Raw genomic sequence first — 22,086 nt, 5'->3', positions numbered from 1 at the left:
GGGTTTTGGGCGTGACGATGGTCGAGCGGAGTGCGTGCGAAGAGAAATTAATCGAATTTTCAGCCCAAGTTCAAAACTGTTGCCCCCGGCTGAGTGGTTGAGCGGAGAAGATGATCTGCTTGTGCTGACCGGTAGCCATCAATCATCGGGGCACCTTGGACTTGATGAAGGTAGATTAATTTGAGTAATTTTATGAAGTGTCGCATGCTTGAGGTTTTCCAAATTACTATTTTTTAAAACGCCATTTTATGTTATGCTTAAACCTTGAAAATTCATGATTTTACAAAAAAAAACCTCTTTACTTTTTTGATCGAATGAAACCAAACAGTAACCACAAAATAAATACCAGTGATTACTCTGGGTTACTCTGCACTGAAATAAAAAAAAGTACCAAATTTCTAAATTTTAGGAATTTTGCCTCTTTTCCCTAATTGGTAATCGGGATTTTTGGATCACTTAATAAGAAAAAGAGGCAAAATTCCTAGAATTTAGGAAATGGGAACGTTTTTTTTATTTCAGTGTGTAATGGAGTGTTGTTCAGCAAGATGACAACAAATCACGGTGGATTCGTTTTGACATAGAATAATAAATCCATTTTTTTTCGATTACAAAATGCTAGGTGCAAGGTAAATGTGTTACACTTAATTTTCATATTTTTCTGAGGGTTTGTGACAATCCAAACAAAATGATTGGATTTTGTATAAGGGCCAAAATCCTAAAAGAATGTTTCGTCATTTGTTGATGACGCCTTACTTAAACACCAAAAATTTAAAAAAAATCGATGGGGGTAAAGTTTTTCAAAATTTATAGGGGAACAGCATCTAATTCCAGCGTGCCTCTAATGTTGTCATATAAGCACTTTGACGTTCAATTACAGCTCCAAAATAGTTTTTCCGACTACAAACTTATCACCAAGTGTAACATCTTTAGTAAGCACGCTGATTTAGAGCATTTTTAGAGTGAATACTTGTAAATTAAAACAGTAATATGCAAAAACTAAACTCGCGGCGATTTTAATCCACTTTGATCGAGTTCTAACGAAACACCCCGGGCGACTCAGTTGCACTAACGAAAAACGGCAATTTTCTTACCAGGTTTGCCTCGGTTTCCTGGGCTCAATTGACCACTAAATTAAAGCCAGCTTCCAGCAAAATCTCCTTTAAATTGTCTGTTAACTACTCACTACAACAAAAAGTTCCACAATTGCTTCAGTTTAGCAAGGACAGCATCTAAACTTAAAATATGACTTTGACACTTCAAACCTAACCGCAGCAGGCCAAAATTAGATGCCGTCAAACAAAAGAATGTTGGAGATTGAGAGAGCGGGCACCATTGTTGCCAGCTGAAAGGCGTACATTTTGCATGCAAACATTGAGAAAATAGGATAGAGTGGCAACACTGAAGGTAACAAAACATCAGCCGTGTGTGTGCTCGTGAGCGATTTGTGACCAGCGAGCGCCGGAGATAGAACTGATGGCATGGAATTAGAGGAAAAATTCACGGTTTTGAAATGCTTTTTTTAACCATTTAAATCAATTTTTCTTGAAAATTCATAATGCGGAAATGTTTAAAATGAGTCAATGTTTATACTGATGCTAATTTGCATCGTCGATCTTACAGAATATGCCTTTTATTTGAACAAATGTGTGAAATGTCCGACAAACCTACCAAACAAACGAGCATTTCCCCTATTTTAAGAAAACATAAATCTGAATGATTTTTGCTGCAAAAAAGATAGACAATAATTGAAAATCTGTACATTGAGAACGGATTTCGCTTCTAGAAACAATCCTACGAATCTTTTCTGACCTTCAAAGATCCCAATGTTCCTGAGATATTCAACAAAACCGGAAAAAAACTCCGCACATTGTTGTCACTCTACTAATGAAAAAAGTTTCGATTGTAAGTGTTGCAAGTGTGACAACTAGAGCGTCCAATTTCCCGGGGTTACAAAATTCCCGGGAAACGGGAAATTTTCAGCCAATTTCCCGGGAAATCCCGGGAATTCCCGGGAAATTTTAAATTTATTCAAAATTGTTATGATCTTGGTTTTTATTAATATTATGCAACAAAATTGTATAGGACATCAACATTAATGGTTTAAATAAGTGTGAAGATCAATTAACAGCTTGACTGCAGGTAAAAAATCATTCAACTACAAGAAAATGAATTTTGGTATTTTTTGATGAGAAATTTTAAACTCGCTTCTGTAACCAGTTTATTGAAATGAGAAAAAAAAACATGCAGAAATTATGTTTTTCATAACAAATACTGGTTTCAGCTCTTGAACAAATGGTAAAGCTTTTTAGTGTTCCCGGACAGACGGTAATAATAAAATTCATGCCATTTCAAAAACAAATATTGTTAAAATAACAAAAAAATTTATGGAATCTTCTTGAATAATCCATTTTTGCATAAGAGTTTAATAACAGTTTATGTTATCATAACAAAATTTGTTATTGGTCTGATATTGGTTGAAAGCCAATACAACTTTGGAATAACATTTTTTGTTATGGAAGAATACCTCCAACTGTTATTGGGATGATCGGATTAGTTGTTAAAATAACAAAATATAATAACAAAGATTTGTTCGAAGAATAATTAAAAGTGTTATTAGTCTGTTATTAAAATTACAATCCAATAACAAAAAAATCATAACGACGACTAACAAATCTTGTTATAAATAACATAAAACATTATTGGCCTAGTATTTTCAAATATCAAAAAAATGTTATTCCCAAGTTATTTCCGTCTGCTCGGGTTGGTTTTACCCAATGTTTTCAAATATTTGAAGCAGCTATGAATAGCTATGAATTTATTTTTGCATTTTTTGGGAACAAACAATAGCAGTACTCCATAATTCTTTTTCCAATTCCAAAAATTTGAGAAAATTTATACTTCCGCTTGAATTTCGGGAATTCCCGGGAAATTTACAAATTTCCCGGGAAACGGGAAATATTTTTTTTCGGGAAATCCCGGGAATTCCCGGGAATTTTTTTCCCGGGACGGGAAATTGGACGCTCTAGTGACAACTAGCCAAAGGGAATTTAGTCAAAAGCAATTTGACACACGTACTTGTCGACTACTGTAAACATTTTTAAATATAACTCGGGACTCCAAATTCAACCAAAATTCGGGACGTTGCATAGAACGGTCAGCCAAGAAAGCGTATTTGTTGTTGTTTACATTGTGTGCTCAAGTATTTGTTTATTCAAGGTCAAATATTTAAACGCGTTTTTCTAGGAACGTCAAAAAAATACGTGCGACAATATAGCACGATTGCGGCGAAATGAGCTTTTTGTTTCCAGAAAAACGCGTTTCAAGTTTCATGATGAAATACCGTGATGAACATTTTATTAGAGATTGTGGATAGTGACACCTATCTACAGTAAGGTGTAACAATGTTCAAAAAGTTCTAAAAAGGTTAAAAATTGTCTTAAAAAAATAAAGAATCAATTATATAGTTTACTACTAAACAATTTATAGGTTTGATTATTTCTTGCTTTAAAAACCACGTGGCCGTCACTCATTACCATGTCATACGGCTCAACCCCTAAATGCACTCTGCTTCCCTCCTTCAGACTCACCGAGGCCACCACGCCCGCAGAACCCTACTGGACAGGTGGTATTTATACCGGGTTGTGGCTCAGTTCTCGCCGATGATGGTCGATATGGCGGGCCATCTGTTTCGATTCTTCACCTCCCCCGTGGGATCGTCACGCATGACAGAGCGCGCGTTCCGTGACCGGGTTTGGACGCGTTCTTTTTTATACGTTTTATTTTGTTTTTTGTTGAGGATTCAAATGACAACCACAAAATCCGTGGTAAAACTTGCCGGCAGACAGCGTGTCTTTTCCTTTGCATTATTGTGAGGTGGCCGTTCCGGGCGCGAGTTCAAGGTAGGAAGCTCTTTGTTTTGACAAAGAGGGGTTAAATTTGTTTTTAATTTTTATCAGAATTCATAATGTGCCTAGATTCGCAAACTTTGTGTCTTTGTTGAGAATCGTGTTTTAGGTAGAGCATTTCTAGTTGAATATTGTGAGGAAAAATTAGTAAGCTAGTTTTAACAAGATTTCCATTTAAAAGAAGTCTTTTATCAAAATTCAACGATCTTCACGAATCGTTACCCACTGTGCTAAATGTCACAGTTCACAGCAGAAGACATCACCAAAAAAATGAGCTAATGAGGTTTTGCAGCGTGACTGTGTTTCAAATGTAGGTGGCGCCAAAATGAGGTTACTTGCCAAAAATCGTATTCCTTTCTGCTGGATTGAAGAACAAAATCGCTTATTTCTCATGATTCCCTGCATCAATCTTAATGAAACTGGTTGCAAAAGACGAGAAAAAATTTTTGCTTTAGAATAATGAACATCAACTTTTGGGCGCGCAAAAATTTGTGACCTTTTTCTTTAAAAAACATGTTTTGGAACACGAAAAAATGAGTTTCCCCGTATATACCAATGAAATAAACAGTTATATAGTTGATAACAGATGTGTTAACGTATATTCAACAATTTTTATTGATTTTTGACAGACTTTCTTGCCAAATAGTCCAGATTACTATCTTTTTCTAAATTTACAGTTTTCTCATAGAAAAATCAAACAAATATTGGAAAGTTATACACCAAATTGTTGGAAATAATTTTTCTCATCCGAATCCGGCATAAGTTTTATAAAAATGTTGGTTAGGAAGGAAAAAACACATTTTTTCTAAAAATCATAGGTTTACGCTATTTGTTCATAGGTGGCGACACGTGTCTTTTAGCTTTGCTGCAAATTCTCTAACAAACAAAAAGTTCGAGAGTGTTAATTGCCGTTCAAGAGCCAAACGACATGCGACACCTAGTGTTGAGTAGCAGAACAGAGCGAAGAATGTCGATTGAAATTTCCGCCCTTTGATGTTATGTATGCGAATTCTGTTTTGTTAAATTCCAGCGTTGAAAACAACTTTTGAGCAAAAATTCGAGCTGATACTTTGTTAACTTTTGATGCTCTATCATTTTAAACAATATTTTTTTTTCAAAATTATTTTTTTCCAAAATCTTTTTTATTGCGTTAATTTAAAGAGGGCAAAAGGTTTACAATCGTACTACTTGAATTTTTTTCTCAAAAGTTGTTCTAAGAGCTGTAAATTCAATTTTAAGTTTGCATTCCTATGTAACCGAACAGCGAAAATTTGAATCGTCATTCTTCGATGCTTTGCGCCATCTGTAGGAAATTTTGAGCTTTTAATCGCGAATGAAGATGGCTCTACTTAAAGCTCGGTTTAAATCGTAGCGCCATACAAAGTCGTAAAACGTTCAGCTTAACATACGCAATTTACGGGTTCAACCTTTTTTTCAACAAGCCACCACAACAGTGTCTTCCCTCCTGTAATTTGCTTTGATTTCGCAGACCCCAAGTCAGTCTCGTGGAGCTGCTCTGAACCGTACTTCCTCTCTGCGGTACGGGCTGCGACTTGAATTCTCTGCTGTGTAGCTGCTAGATAGAGAATTTGCAGCAAAGCTAAAAGACACATGTCGCCACCTATGAACAATTAGCGTAAACCTATGATTTTTTGAAAAAATGTGTTTTTTCCTTCATAATCAATATTTTTATAAAACTTATGCCGGATTCGGATGAGAAAAATTATTTCCAACAATTTGGTGTACAACTTTCCAATATTTGTTTGATTTTTCTATGAAAAAACTGTAAATTTAGAAGAAGATAGTAATTTGGACAAATTTTTAAGAAAGTCTGTCAAAAATCGATAAAAATTATTGAATATATGTTAACACATCTGTTATCAACTATATAACTGTTTCTTTCATTGATATATACAAGGAAACTCATTTTTTCGTGTTCCAAAACATGTTTTTAAAAGAAAAAGTAAACAAATTTTTGCGCGCCCTAAAATTGATATACATTATTTTAAAGCAAAAAATTTTTCTCGTCTTTTGCAAACAAGTTTCATTAAGATTGATGCAGGGAATCATGAGAAATAAGCGATTTTGTTCTTTAATTCAGCAGAAAGGAATACGATTTTTGGCAAGTAACCTCATTTTGGCGCCACCTACATTTGAAACACAGTCGCGCTGCAAAACCTCAATAGAGAATTTGCAGCAAAGCTAAAAGACGCGTGTCGCCACCTATGAACAAATAGCGTAAACCTATGATTTTTAGAAAAAATGTGTTTTTTCCTTCCTAATCAACATTTTTATAAAACTTATGCCGGATTCGGATGAGAAAAATTATTTCCAACAATTTGGTGTATAACTTTCCAATATTTGTTTGATTTTTCTATGAGAAAACTGTAGATTTAGAAAAAGATAGTAATTTGGACTATTTGGCAAGAAAGTCTGTAAAAAATCAATACAAATTGTTGAATATACGTTAACACATCTGTTATCAACTATATAACTGTTTATTTCTTTGATATATACGGGGAAACTAATTTTTTCTTGTTCCAAAACATGTTTTTAAAAGAAAAAGGTCACAAATTTTTGCGCGCCCAATAATTGATGTTCATTATTTTAAAGCAAAAATTTTTTCTCGCCTCTTGCAACCAGTTTCATTATGATTGATGCAGGAAATCATGAGAAATAAGCGATTTTGTTCTTCAATCCAGCAGAAAGGAATGCGATTTTTGGCAAGTAACCTCATTTTGGCGCCACCTACATTTGAAACACAGTCGCGCTGCAAAACCTCAATAGACACACGAGATTTATTATGATTCATCAACCATTATGCCACGGAAGCTGACTTTTGGCGCAACAGGTGAGCGACATGGCATAGCTGGGTGGGGCCAAGTACATTAGGTTGGGTAGAAAAATTAAAAATACTTTTTTTGCCTTTCTTACAAAAGAAAGGTTTAAGGTTTGCTTTTGGAAAAACGCTTTTCACAGAAATATTTAAAAAATCGGCGGGGAATCGCCCCAGAAAAAAATCCTATTACTAATTTGAAGGTTTTGATGCGCTCTTTTGATTGAATGTTGGCCCGAAACCCGGAACTCAAAGCCTGATTTTTTAGTGCTCTATTTCTGAAATACTTGGGTGATGTCTGTATCCGCTCTTAAAAATTTGTGTCTTCCATGATTGGAAAACCACTCGTAAAACCCACAATTTGTATACCGTCATCTGGGGTGAATCGGGACTACAGTCTGAATAGGGACATCAGTGTTTAGAGCACTTAAAGGTTTTAAATTTGGAAATGGATGCACACATTTTGTTGGTCTGAGTCTGTACTATCCGAAACCAACCAGAAAAATCAAAATATTGTGCTCTAACATGGTTAAAACTGCTGTCCCAATTCGCCCCATGTGTCCCAATTCACCCCAGTTGACGGTATTTCAGATTTGTAGCCGTGGGGTCGGAGACGAACATTTTATTTTTCGATTCACAATTTTCGACCAGTAAATGTGGTCAAAGCCATTTTTAGAGGTATTTTTTGGACTATTTTATAGATAACACTATCAAATTAAGTTTCAAACAAAAAGCCATTCGAAAACATCGATTCGTTTCGCTTCGATAGGAGACGGTGATTTTAGCGGATTGCAGACTGGATTTCGGCATGTGATGTGATGATTGTCTAAGCCCAAGTTGCTTAGGATTGATAATTGGGAATAGAACCAATTCCACCTGAACCAGATTCTCACCACCATGACAGCTGTCCATTGCCGGCCGCTCTCATCTCCACCGCGCACCAGGGACAAGGAAAGGGATTTGGAAGACGGGAAGTGTTGATGGTTCACTTTTTTTAAGGGGACAAGGGAAAATCTCTACGGTGTCCCCAAGTTAGTTTTGCTTGAAGTTGGACGGTTTTTGGGAAGGTGTGAGATCTAGAATACACTCTAAGGAAGCGTTGCGAGAGGAGAAAAGCAACTTGCGACAAAATTTTGAGGCTAGGAATTATGAAAGGTATGATTTTCATAAAGTATAGAGGAGAAAAGCAACTCGTGACAAAATTTTGAGGCTAGGAATTTTGAAAGGTAAGATTTTCATAAAGTATTCGCCTCCTTTTCTCTCCCACAGAAAACTTCGGACAATGTAGCTGTCAAATTTGGCCAAAATGTTAAGTCACTCACAAAAAGAACTTTGAGTGATTTGAGTTCATTTCTGACGTCACGATTTTCTCCCCTTATAGGCAAGAAACCCGTGAAGTAGGAAATGAACTCAAAGAACTCAGTATTCATTTTGTGAGTGCCATTTGAACGGTTTGACAGGTGTCAAATCGGAACTTAGCATTTTTTTTTTGAATTTGAATTTGCTTCCGATTCCGAAACGTCATAACCCGAGTTTTTTCCGTATAAGTGCCCGTGCGCTTGTCCGTGCTTCTGGCCGTGTTCGTGTACACCCAAAATTCAGAGTCGAGATAATCGTTCTCTCAAAATTTATTGAGGGCTCAGTGCCAAAATCGATAGAATAATGGTACCAACTCACACCATCATAACAAATGAGTTCATTTGTTAGTTGAATCAATAAATCTCCAACAAGTGTCATACATCGACTTCTGACTTCTCCTTGGTCACCAAGCTGTGGTGGCCGAGGCAGCTAAGTCATTGAATTGGTACGTCAAAGGTCTCTGGTTCGATTCCCGTTGTCGACACTTTTGGTTTTTTGTTTGACGGATGAACTTTTTTTGCAAATGAACCTCGAGAGAATAGTTCTATCGCCCATCTCGAGCTGTGTTCTCTGCGTCCGTGAATGGTACCACTATTCTCTCGACTCGAGACCATCATTCTCTCGGACTAGCGCTGCCAGTTTTGGGTGTAGCCATATTAGTATTTTACGTCTCATTTTTACCCTATTTTTTCCTATTAAATTTTTGGTTTTATACAGAATCGTATACTGAACATCAAATTTGAAGTCCCGGCTCGTTCTTGCTCGAAAGATCGACAAGGCGTCAAGTCGAAGCATAAACGCCAGCACATTTACGCTTGCGCGATCTACGCTGCGCGTGAAAGTGTTTTTTCTGGCTTCTCATAATAGATCGACAAAGTGCAATATCGATACATGTTCTTTTATTTAATCATAGACTAACATCAAAGACTGAGTACACTTAAATTTTTTCTAATAATGTCAATCCAATAAGTTTTTCTAAATTAAATATAATTATCTTGCGACCCATAATGTACTTCTAAAATTACAAAAAAAATGCATTAAACATTTTGCCTAGAAAGATTAGAATCTTTAGGTCAAATTCTCACTGGGTGGTATCATTATGTTTTGAAAAATTAATTGCACCAATATATTTGTCGGAGTTTCATCATTTTGTAAGAAAGGCTCTATTTCACCTCTGGTGATATTAAATCGGGTTTTTTTTTAAATAAAATTCACATTTTGAATATTCCATTTTAAATTATTTCAAAAGTTTAAAAACAGCGTAGCATGTAAGAACTCATTAATTTAAAGAAAATTGTATGTTGATTGCTAACATTGTTTGGTAACAGGGTAAATGATTTTTTTCGAAATTAAGGTTAAAACGAAATGAGACTGAATGTTGAAGAATCTTTTCGTGAAAAAATGCTAAACCGCTGATAATTTTTGCTTACTTATTGTTGCAAAAACCAACAGCTTAGCTTGACTTTCTCGAGACACGTGAGCCATCCCTCTGATAACAAACGGATGCATTTTCGTTTTTATTTCTTCAACAAATCGGTAATGATAATTCTTTATCGCAACGTTCATGACCTTAATCAGCTGTCAGTTAGATATCGATGCCGTTGAATTCAAAGTTGACGGAGCATTTGTGCACGACTCTACTTTTTCAATTAAGACCTTCGGTCCACCCCTGCCCACCTCCAAACATGACCCGTTACTGCGGGCATCACAAGTCAAAGACCCCAGTTTTCGCACTCATAATTCTTTATTGACTTAAGACCAAACGTCTCCGCGCTCAGATCACAATCTAGAAACAATGGCGTTTGCACCTGGGCCTGGAACCGTTTCAGCGTCCGGGCTTTCCACCACCAACTACACAACAATGTTACAATGATAGAATCAAACAAAATTAGCGCACCATTACGCAGCGGAAAAAAAAGAACAACGGAACAACCAGTCGGCGCCGGTAGGTTCGTACTACCCCGGCCGTGTGTCCAATGGGAGTGTGAAATTTCCTCAGTGGGCACAAAAGAACAACACGGTGGCGGTAATGTCTTGGCCAAAAACCGCGGCGTTCCGCCTAGGTTGACGCGGCTCCGGCGTAGAACACATTGTCCGCTTGGGCGGCGAAGACTTTGGCGAACGAACGAGTGCAGTCAGTTGATTGAAAAAAATGGGTTTTAATTTGAAAATTTACACAAACAAAGGTATCTGACTTTCAAAACCATTCTCAAAATATTTTTTTTTGGTAATAAGTGATAGTACACAATAGAACAAAACACAAAATATTAATTTTAAATGACTTATTACCCAGATTAGAGGCAAACAATGTCAAAAACCAAGATAAACAACTTCTGCTGTTTGTTTTTATATAGGGGAAATATGCCCTTTCTAATCAAACACCTGTCTTCGTCATATGAAGAGTTTGATGCTCGATTAAAGCTCCAAAAATACAATTTAGGCTATAAACTAACCAGCAACAGCTCCGCCTCAAGTAAGAACGCAAATTTATGCCATTTACTGGCCAAAAAGATCAAATCCAGTGCACTTTTGATCATAATTTCTCATCATTTTGGTGGCACACACATCCACACGCAAGACGAGAGGTTAACTGCTTAAGATATAAAATTGCTTCCAATTACCGGCAACATGTTCTTTTGCACATTAGTTAGTCACTCATTTGGAAAATAATCCCGAAACATGTAAATAATTAGCAAGCGTCATATAAAAGCAAACGCGCCAAGTCTTTTGACGTTTGACTTTTGACGACCCATTCCAATCGAAGGCTGAAGAAAACCAAGCGAGAAGCGAAGGCAAATAAAGAACAAAGGGTGGCCACCAACACCACCAGCAGCGCCTGTTGGAGTGAGCCAGCGATGCCAGGAAACTTTCTCTATAAATGCTAATTTGCGAGAGTGTTCGCTTAAAATTTCATCAATTTTGGCAGCACTAAGCAGACCCAAAAGAGCGCTGGAAGAAAAAAAGAACTAAGCTAAAAATAGGAAAATGGGCGTGGCCCAATGCATTCTCGCCTGATTAGAATGCATTTAGGAAATATTTTTTTTAAATGCTTGTAAAAGGAATAGCATAACTTTTAATAAAAATGAAAATAAACAAAAATGTTCACAAAAAGTTGCTCTACTCGTTGGGGTACTTGGTTTTAGTAAATTTCAAGGAACACTCCAGATTATCCAGCATCATTCAAACATGACCGCTTATTAGGCTTAAAATGGGTTTATTTCTCCTAAAATTTCAATAAATTGGATTTCTATTAGGGGCATTTTCTGCCAACTCACACCAATTCAAAATGGGTAATTTTGGCCCCAGATCCCGAGTCCGAGGTCAATTTTTCAATATCTGACGTAACATAGGGACGGTACCAAGGATGCCAGATGCACAGATTTAACTGTGTTTCACTGACATTTGAGCTTGTGTCAGACATTTTTTGAGGGGCACAGACCTTTATAAAAAAAAAATCATTTAATTTATGTTTTGTAAAATATCGACCGAAACTTATTTCGTCAGTCTTCAAATGCTTAAAAACACATTTTCTGGTGGATTTCCGTGACTGTAAAATGATAAATTTGAATTTTAGATAAATGCACAGACATACACAGACTTATTTACAGACGAAATTTGGTTTCGGAAAGACTTTTATGTAAAATTAGATTCCCGAGTTGATGGCGTACCAGGGATGGAATAATCGCAAAAAAATCATTTTCGCTTGCGAACTTTTTTCACCCGCGAAAGAGAGAGGAGGCAAATCACGCAAAAGAAAATCGCTCCCGAACTTCTCCAAAAAATCAATCTGTGGATGATTTTTTGTGATTTTCCTTGTTAGCATCACTTAAAACTATTTATTCCGCTTTGTTTACACTCATTGCCCAACTACAAAAAGTGACAGTTCATTTTTCGACCTGTGACGTTACACATGCAAGTGTAGTAGTGAAAAAGATGTTCCGCCGAATAATCAAGATGATGATTTTTTTAGATTCCTTTTAACGATCTTTCGTGCGCGAGAGAGGAGAGCCATGCTCCTTTTGGATTTTTTCTCTTGATGAACGTCCAAAGATTTTCTTTTGATGATGATTATTCCATCGCTGTGGCGTACTCAAAAAATCTTTTTAAAAACGTATTCTTTAACGCAAGAAATACAAAAAAATTAAAGCCATTGTCATTTTTCGTGTCAAAATTGTATTTTTTTAAACTTCTCATTGTATGGGAAACTGCAATAATCCAGGAAAAGCATTTCAACAGTCATTTCAGATGATTAGGCTGGTACAAATACTATTTCAAGTGTTTGTCCCTCGGCTCTAGTCACGGTCGAGGTGGAAGCAAAAAAAAACTTATAATTTCAACCCATGTATCATAATTCTGAAGCAAAAATATCACAAAACATTATTGCAGTTTTGCTACAACCTAAAATTTGCAAAATATTATTGAATTTATGAAACAAAACTCTCAAGTTTATTTTTTTATCTGATGTCTCATTAATCAATGAAATTAAAATTTTCAGCAATAAGTTTTTTTTTGCAAAGGTCCTATAAGCTATTTTATTTCATAATGATTATAGGACCTTTAAAAAAAACTAGATATGTTTAATCCAGCTTCAAATTATTATTTTAATGAAACCATAAAGTTTTGATTGCAATTTGAAAATTTGGTACGAAATGTCTTAAAAATTAGCTTTGCTACTTACTTTTTGATCCATCCAAATAATCCCATCGTTGTTAATCCACGTTACTGCCCGGGGCGGAGTTAATCCAAAATCAAGCTTGTCCGTTGGATTTGCAGGAAAAACAAAACTTCGACCTTCGATCAGTAGATAAATTACATTACACACAATTTATCCACCCCGGTGGTGTTTGCACTGGATGTTTGCCGCTTCGAAAAACTCACAACTCGATTTCACACACAATTCCGTCCAGCTGTGGTTCGACAATTTTTGCTACTATTTTTATTGCACCAATTTTTTGCCTCATGCTTCCTAGACCAACACTTCTGGGAAGAGCCAATAAATCACCTCACCCAATATGAACCCTCTAACTCTAACCGACACCGCGCGTCGATGGTTTTCATAATAAATTGCACTTTGTAGCTTGTTTTTCTTCAGTACGGTTTAAATTTATATTAAAACGATGTCTTGATAGTTGCACTCTCGAAAGAATGGTTCTTCTAATTTTAGGTTTGATTTTCAACCTACATTCAAACACACACAATTAAATGAAGTTCAACAACACGCACACTTCCTCACTGGTAGAACAATAAATCTGCACTTTTTCTATTGTTCGTCAAACTGAAAAACACTTCGGTCACGATCCATCTCGACTCAACCAATCACTTTTTGTAACGAGCAATTACATTATAACTGAACCAACTGAAAATCTGTTCCCAGCGGTACCGCGCACCAACCGCTAGTGAAGCACGTGCTGCGTTTTTGTTCCACTCTGCTCGGTGCGCGTCCGTCTTCGTCAGCTGTCAAATCGCGAATGCGGCGCGCAGTCCACCTGCGCCTCAACGATGGTCTCTCGATGCGCGTGGCTTATTCGGGGCAAAAAACATAAAACCAAAAAAAAAAACCCGCTCTCGTTCTTCGTACCTGGAGCAACAAACGTTTTTGTTTTGTTTTTGCTCTCTCATTCGCGAGAGGCCACCGAATAGGTAGGTGGTAATAAAGGTGGAAAAGGTGTAGGGAAAATATTTCGGAAATCATCCGTAATTGGGTACTAAAGCCCTATGTAAATTTTTATGTACAATGGTAAAAAACACGATCAAAAACCATTTCTGATCACTTTTTATCATTTAAATGCAAAAAAAAAATTATGACGAGACAACATTTTTTCGATGGATCAACTATGGTCCCCTTGGAACGAGCTGTCAAGTAGGAGCTTTTCTGTCAAGAAGGACCGCGAGGTAATTTTTTCAAAATTGATTTAAAAATCCATTTTAAACTCATTGTGGTCGTAGAAAGGGTCATTGTACTCAGAAAAATAAGCTTTATCGCTGTAAACAATAATATCAGCAATCCAAGCTTCATTTTAGGACCCAATTACACTACAATTTTTTTATGTGTTCTCGCTCTCATTCAGTGTGCTGGGCTTATCTCACATGCACTTGAAGTAGTCGATCCATTTTGTAAATTGAATTATTAAGGGGCAAATTAAGGGGCAAACAAAAATATTTTTTCAAAAAACTTCAATATTTTAATGAAAATATAAGTCAAATCGACTGAAAACAATCTAAAATGCATTGACTTTGGTCAGCGGCGAGGGACATAAACTTCAAAACATATTTGCAACGGCCTTTATTCAAGATGATAAGCAGATTCAGTAAAATTTTAGAATTAAAAATCTTGAATTTTTTTTTTGTATCGCTTATAATTATAATTATATGACACATTCTCCAGCGACAAAAACGACACTTTTTGGCTGATAGGTCGAACATTTTAAATATTTATTCGTTTTTCTATTGGTCCAGTCATCAATCGCTGCTAGATAAACAATGGCAACTGTTTATCGTAACTAGAACATGAATTGTTAATTTGTAATAATCCAAAAAGGGTCGAAATTTCGCTATTTCTCACTTCGTTGCAAAGTCACGAAGAAATCGATATGGCAAATGAAAAGTTCGACTTAAAATGAACTTTCCATAGTCACTACCTGTAAAAAAATGTATTTTCAATCCAAATCTGCAATAACATTTAAGTTTTGGAATAGTTTTGATATCATACGAGACATTTTACGAAAAAAGTGAAAAATTTCGAGACGTAGCAAAGCCGGAATGTGTCATAAATCGACGGTAACATTTCAAAAGACATCATGTACATTTTGACACTTTCTGGGTTATTGTATATTCTGAAAGTACTTCTAATAAGCTACCTCTCCACCAAAAATGAGCAAAAGTTACTTCAGTAAAGTCTGTTTAATAATGATTTTAAATAAAGTAACATAAACAAAATCTCTGCCATCAGCAGTCCCTGTTTATATAGCCCTGTCAACCTGTCAAACAAAAGGCTACATAAACCTCGTGACGAAAAAAAAGCAACATGAAAAAAGCGCCATGTACATTCGGCGAAGAAAAACGAATCATAACAAAGCGCCCCCCTCAGTGACAGCAGGGTGATATCGACGTTGGTGATTTCAAAAGAAGTTATGTTTGTTTTTCTCAAATAAAATTACGGAAATAATGTTTTATTGAATTTGGATGATCAAGTATCAATAAAACCAACGGTTTTCATCGTTTGTTATCATTAGAACATCTTATTTTGCTTTTATATTAAAATGGGAATTGAAAATGGATGCTCAACATTCAAATGCGTTTTCCTCAAAACGCATGGTTTGTACATGATGCTTTTTGAAATGTTGGCGTCGAAATAATAATTATATGAAAAATAAATCCTTTTCCAAAAATGCGAATAAGTGAGGATTTTTTTTAAATTTGTAATTTACAGCAGATTGAACTTTTTTCAATGAAACTTTTCTTGCCACTGATTTTTCGGATGAAACAAAGCGACATTTTATTGGCAAAATGAAAATTTACCTAACAATTTTTTGTGCTCTAAGATTAAAAAAAATGTTTTAACAATGTTTAAACAGATGTCATGATTTTGTTTGGAAAAATAAATAAATGCAATTTTTTTAATCTTGGAAATGCTATCCCGCATAGTCAACAACCATACAGTCACCATTTGTCGAATGATTTTTCCTAAATGATCTTAATAATACACCAAATAGGGTGCAACCGTACATTTTCCATTCCCCAAACAATCCTACAATTTATTAAATAGGTCGTTAGGTAATGTTACAATACATTTTTACAAGGGATTTTTTTCGTGGATCATAGTCATACCCTACCCCAAACTGTTCAATTCTTATTTTATGTGAACCGTACCACAAATTAATAAAATATGATTTTAAATGGTGAACTGCTTTACCGACACTTACCGACACCATTTGAAAAGGGAGGAGCTAAAAAATAAACTTTACAAATGTTCTGGGAACTATGGATTCAACGGGAATGGTAAGTATATGATTATTAATGGTGAGCGTTTTTTTTGTAATGTCCGGGATTTGTTACCGCTTGATGATGATGTCTCCTGTTGATTCTTCCGTGGTGCTGCCGCCTTATCTAATTGAGCTATCTCAGTTACATTGCGTTTGGCGGTTTAAAATGCATTTTATTATGAAATGTGGCCTCAAAATTTATCATAAATATATTGTAACATGTATGGTAGAACCATACAAATAAATTATAGACCAATCACATGGCAAACAGTTATCGTTCTGATAATGGTCAATCAATTGTTTAAATTATTTGGACTTATAAAAATTATCACGAAAATAAATTAGCTTTACATACAAACTATATGGCAAACAGGTATATCGTTCCATGAACTGTTGAACAATGGTTTGAATTGTTGGGACTTAGGAAAATTTTCGCTGAATTCAGGTATATCGTTGCATGAATTGTTAAAGTATTATTTGAATTATTCGGACTTAGGATTTTTTTTTTTTGCTGTAGTTCAATTGGCTCAATCATACAATACCTGTTTCAAATAATCCTAAGCGTTTGGCGAACAGTTATATCGTTCCATGAATTGTTGTACAATTGTTTGGATTATTGGGACTTAAGAGTGTTTCGCTGGAGCTTCAAGTTGGAAATACTACGTCGGCTATGGTACCCTTATGTTTTAACAATAGCTGTTCCGAAAAATCCTTACCATATGGCGAAAAGTTATATTTCTCCATGAATTCCCGCATAAACGAGAACCTTAAAAAAACTTTGTGTTAAATGGTTTTCTCAGCATTTCAGAGATCGTAACCACTATTTGAAAAATGGTAGGAAAACCTTAAAAATACCATATCGGAAATGGTACCAAACCATTTTTCATAAAGTTCGACCATCTGAAATGAGGGTGGTTAGCAACGGTAACCTTAAAAATCCTCGAACAACGTTTCGTCAAATTACCATTTGTGTAATGATAAAAATAAAGTTAATTTTCGCGAAAAAGCGACTTTTTTCTCTCGGTTTTTACTGTTTGAGAAATGGTTTTTAAATAGTATTTTAAGGTTCTTCTTACAAATTTTAACCTTGCGTCTACTTTTTTAGAAAGGGTTTGTAAATGGTTTTTTAGGGTTTTTCTTGCTATTTTTACCTAGCGCTACTATTTTGGAAATAGTTTTCATATAGTTATTTAAGGTTTATCCTACAATTTTTCCCAGTTTCACTATTTCAGAAATACTTTTCAAATGGTAAATTAAAGTTTATCATACAAATTTACTACTTTTTGAGAAATAGTTTTTAAAAGTTTTTCTTACATTTTTACCTACCTTTTTTTTACAGAATTGTTCATTTTTTGACGGATGGTTCACAGCAATAATATTTGAACTTTAGCGGCTTAAATTCTAGTAGAATGTTGATTGTGTTTAGTTGATCCTACTGCCAAAATCGTCCAAACCTGAAAAAGTAAGAAGAAAAAAATCACAAAGTATCAAGATGAATATAATATTAAAATATCATATGTACTTATCTGATGATTCAGATTGATTGATGCCAATCGTTTGTTCGCTTGGTCGCATCCTCGGCGGAACAATATTGTCGACCGACTGCCTGAAAAATCTCTTTTGATTACCGATCGAGTTCTCCAGCACCAGCTGTTCCGTTTTTATCAAGTTCTCCACGGCGCTGAAATGATTAACAAGAAAAATATAAACAAAGTGTCTGGTAAATTAAATGATTTGTTTGAAAATTATACCTGCGCACAAAACGTAAACAACGACCAGCCGCACAAACGTTTCACTTCAGACTGTTTTTGCCTGCGCTGCGCTTGCCTGCGCGAGAGCAGGTAACGAAGCGTAGCGAGAGAAGAGAAAAGAGAGAGCGCGCAAGGCATAGTATTAGTGTTGAATCCAAAATATTATTATTATTATTAACTGTTGAAAATTTGTTTTTATAATACACTGCTCGAAGAGTTCATTTTAAATATAAATCATTTATTTGCTTATATTATCGAATCAAATGAAAGGCGAGCACGCCCTTGATAGAGAAATCCTACTTGAGCACCGCGTTGTCCTGTTCGATCTTGCGTAGATTCATTTGGACTCCTCGTGTCCTGGCGCGCGTCGAATTGTCGATCAGTGTCATGCGCTTTAGAATTCTCCAGGGTATTAATCAACTCCTGGGTGATTTTTTGTTTGCTTCCGGAACGCTCAGCTCGGGGAATTTCGAACCAAGACTGAAAACGAGTTCCAGATCAATCTCTTTTTGTTCTCTACTTCACCGTAGCGTCTCTCGATATCGCTCAGCGCGACCTTGTACAGCTGGTTGACCTTGCAACGGTCAGGCATGAGTCCTACGTCCAGATTGACCGGCGTCGGTCGCGCTATCGGCACGTCGTGCGTCATCTCGGCAAATTTCATTGAATGCGCCGTCTCATCGTAATTTTCGGTCCGCGGTTACACGTACGTGTCTCTCGCCCTGTCCCTCGCCTTCAAAGCAGTTCTTGAACAGGTGCGTCATCTTCGACTCACGGTCGGCACCTTCTTGTTGCCTCCCGTCATCTGTTTCTCACGCAAAATCCCCGAACATGTTCGCATCGTTATCAAGCTGTTGTTGATGTTCCCGGCCTCGTGCATCCTCTGTCCGGTGTTCCCCGTCCGTAGACGCCTAAGACCCTCCTCAAGAACTAGTAACGGAACTAAATCTAGCAAGTTTTTAGTGACAAATACTCGATCTCAAAACATTCTATTTACGCGTCCACATTAAAGACGTTTGGAGGAAATAAACTGAAAGTTAGAATTGGACAGTAAAATTCAAAACTGGAGACTTGCTCAAGATGTCCTGCGTGTCGGTGGCCTCGTTCAGCATGATCAGGTGCGCAAACTGATCGTCCTCCTTGACCAGCTCCAGCGTATCCGTCATGTCGCGTGATCCTTGAAACCGTACTTCCGGTTATGTCACGCTCTAGATAATGTACAGAACGCGCTTGGCAAGCTTGCCCTCGTGCATAATGTTCTTCCACATCTGCAAGATCGTGTTGATGCCCTTGCCGGAACCTCCATCAGCTTTTGGCCCACCTCCTTTAAAAACGTGAACCGAGTTCTTCAACGACTCCCACGCGATCCGCTAGTACGCCGCCGAAGTCTTGTCCGTAATCTACGCCTGCATCATCCACAACCTTGCGGCGGAATGTACCCACCACCGGTTTTTGACGTCAGCAAGTCAAGCGTCCTCCTAATCGCCGGGTTCTCATTCTTCAGCAGCACCTCGTCGCTCTCGACTTTGCGGTCCGAATCAATCTTCCAGACCATCGCAGGTGGCGTCGGCCTCCTCTCCACATTTCTACTCCACTCACACGCCTCCCGGCTCGAACTCCTCCTTCAACTCCTATCGCAACTCTTCGATCTGCTTCTACTCCGTCGCCTCCGCTCACGACCGGGAATATGCGTCCCACCGGGAAGCCACCCTTCTGCGGAGCAATGCATTTTTATCCTTCGCGACGGTGATTCACTGTGTTTGTACTTGTACTGGACGATGATAGACGCCGGCTGTAGCGACTGCGGCGCACGGATGAATCAATTTTCTCTGTCGTCGGACATCGTCGGTTTGGAAGCGGTTTACGCCGGTGCCAATGGCCAAAGCTCCTCCAGCTGATGGTATTACAATGGCCAGATTGACGCGGCATCATGAACGCTGGCTACGCAGACCACGATGAGCGCAGAACTCTCGACGAATTCTCTTGACAATCACCTTGCAGCGCTTAGTCGACATCGCGGAAACACACGCGGGGGCGTTCCTGAAATTGCGAAACGGAAGCCGATGGAACAGCAGAAGCAGGCCACTGCCTCTAGTCGTATCTGGCGAAGGTCGTGTAGCATGTCCTAATCCAGTACCTGCAAAGATGCAATAAACTCAAACACACAATTTCTAAACATACATATCTCGTGAACCAAACAAAAGCCTTTGGGGACAACTCTGGCTACTCCAGCTTCCGGTCGCCTGTGGACCGATTTCCTGTGGATGCTTCAGCAAGGTAGGCCAATCGGTCCACTAGAAGAAAGATTTTTTCTAGGCTGCACTTCCTTACCTGAACTACTTTCCAGAATCTCTGCGAACCGAATTGCGTGAAACCCACTCAAGGGGATGAAAAAAAACGAGGAATGACAATCAAAACAAAGCTAAGCAAAAAAAAAATTGCACGCTACAGAAGAATCATGCATAATCTAGCCAAATTATGTTATCCAAGACACCAACCGTACACGTCTAAATATAAATACCATACAAACCGTAATCGAGACATAGAGTTATTTACGTGCGCATGTATTGCGTGTACGTACACGAAAAAAAGTGAGGTTAAATTTTGTCCGGCCAGCAAAATCAAATGGTGCGCTAGTGTGTGTACGCGAAACGTCATAAAGCTCTATTAAAAGTGCAACATGGAGTTAAACTTTCTGTCTAGCTTATGTGAAGTTTTCCATGACAGCTGGGAAAGTTTCACTCCATGTTACCGGCTCACATCTCTCTTTTTAATTTCTCGATAAAATAGATTTAAGTTGGTTTAATTACTAACTTCTCGATAGCGTGTGTAAATTTAGTAGATTTTCTAGCAATTCTTCTGCTTCGTGTAAAATTTGTTTGTTTTCGGTATTTGTTTTGATTGTGTCATTTATATCACAATGTCTGAGATAACTTAAATTTTAATTCCCGTCCAGTGCGAAGCAAGAACTTTTTACCTTAAATTCTAGTATTTAAAAAGAATTAGCCACCTGTGCACCGTTGATTTAGAATTGCCTCGGATTAGATACCATCATGCAAGAAGACATCAGCACAATCTGACGTTGAACGTCTGATTGAGGCCAGCAAGTTGCACGAGATTCTCCTTGTCAGTGGTCCAACTTCAACTCCAAAACCATATTAACCATTAAAATTTTCATTTAATGTAGGTAATCTGTTTTTATGCCGACTGTTGTTGATCATGTCTCCGGCTCATTCACTCCCGCACTTCAATGTCCAACGTCATGCCAAAACGGCAGCAAATGACTTATGTATTAAAAGCTGCTTAAAATAAAACAAACCTTCTGCCTTTTTTGCCTTCCTCACCTCAGCAAGGAAAGGCTGTAAAATAACTCGAAAATGACTTCCTTAATTTGACCTCTAGACCCACCTTCACGTAAACATATCAACTCAGAATCAATTTCTGCGCAAATGTCTGTTTGTGTGGTTGGATGTTGATCAAAATAATTTCACTCGATTATCTCGGGACTGGTTGAACCTATTTTGTCCGTTTAGGCCTCATGGTGATCTATGGTGATGTTTAGTTAAGTATTTCAAAAGTTATGCTGTAAAAAAGATTTTTGTAGATACAAAAATTAAAATTGCAAAAATTCCGGTTGATGACGTAGGCCGGATCTTTCACCACAGTGCTTTTTTAAATGATTCTTCAATTTTCCAATAGGTGGCATCAAAGAGTTCGTTAGCCTAAGCTTTTATGGCATCAACGTGAGTAAGCTTTTAAAGCATTTTACTTGCATGTATTCATCCGCAATGAGGAAAGCACTGAGGTGGTTTAAGTATCGTTTTCTTCTTAAAATTGATTAAATCTTAATCGAAGCTTAAGTCTGTTTTTATTTTCCAAAGCTTCTTCATCACTTCTTTGCAGTTTCAAAAAGTATTGTATGTCTTATTTCAGATTGTTTTGTCTTTGTTTTTTTTTTGCGATTAATGCGCAAAAACAAGAACATTTGGTTCTGGTTGTGTTGAAATTTTTGTTCATTATTTTCATCTATTCCTTTTTGGGAAAACTTATTTGCAAATTGAAACTCTTTTTTTTTTCAAATGGTTATTTAATGATAATTGCGTATGGAGATCAACCATTTGAACTTCTCATTAACCTTATGATATATGATAACCATTTCAGTTAATGTCCACAAATAGTTTTTTAAAGTCAGCAAGAACAAAATTCACCATAACAAACATTAAAATAACCTTATGATATATGGTAACCATTTC

At 37.0% G+C, this 22,086-nt stretch overlaps 1 protein-coding gene across 1 annotated transcript in view; it reads right to left on the bottom strand.

The window, feature by feature from the left end:
• Positions 1–13,297, bottom strand: part of LOC120428213 (uncharacterized) — a 60,251-nt gene extending 46,954 nt beyond the window's left edge. Inside the window, exon 1 of the mRNA XM_039593190.2 lies at positions 12,779–13,297. Coding sequence (XP_039449124.1) covers positions 12,779–12,804 — 26 coding nt within the window. The 5' untranslated portion in view covers positions 12,805–13,297. The remainder of the gene's footprint in view (positions 1–12,778) is intronic.
• Positions 13,298–22,086: the final 8,789 nt, after the last annotated feature.

This window comes from Culex pipiens, chromosome 3, assembly GCF_016801865.2.
Source record: "Culex pipiens pallens isolate TS chromosome 3, TS_CPP_V2, whole genome shotgun sequence".
In the NCBI taxonomy this organism is placed as follows: Eukaryota; Metazoa; Arthropoda; class Insecta; order Diptera; family Culicidae; genus Culex; species Culex pipiens.
Note: the sequence above shows the minus strand (reverse complement) of the source record. Positions and strands in the feature narration are given on the sequence as shown.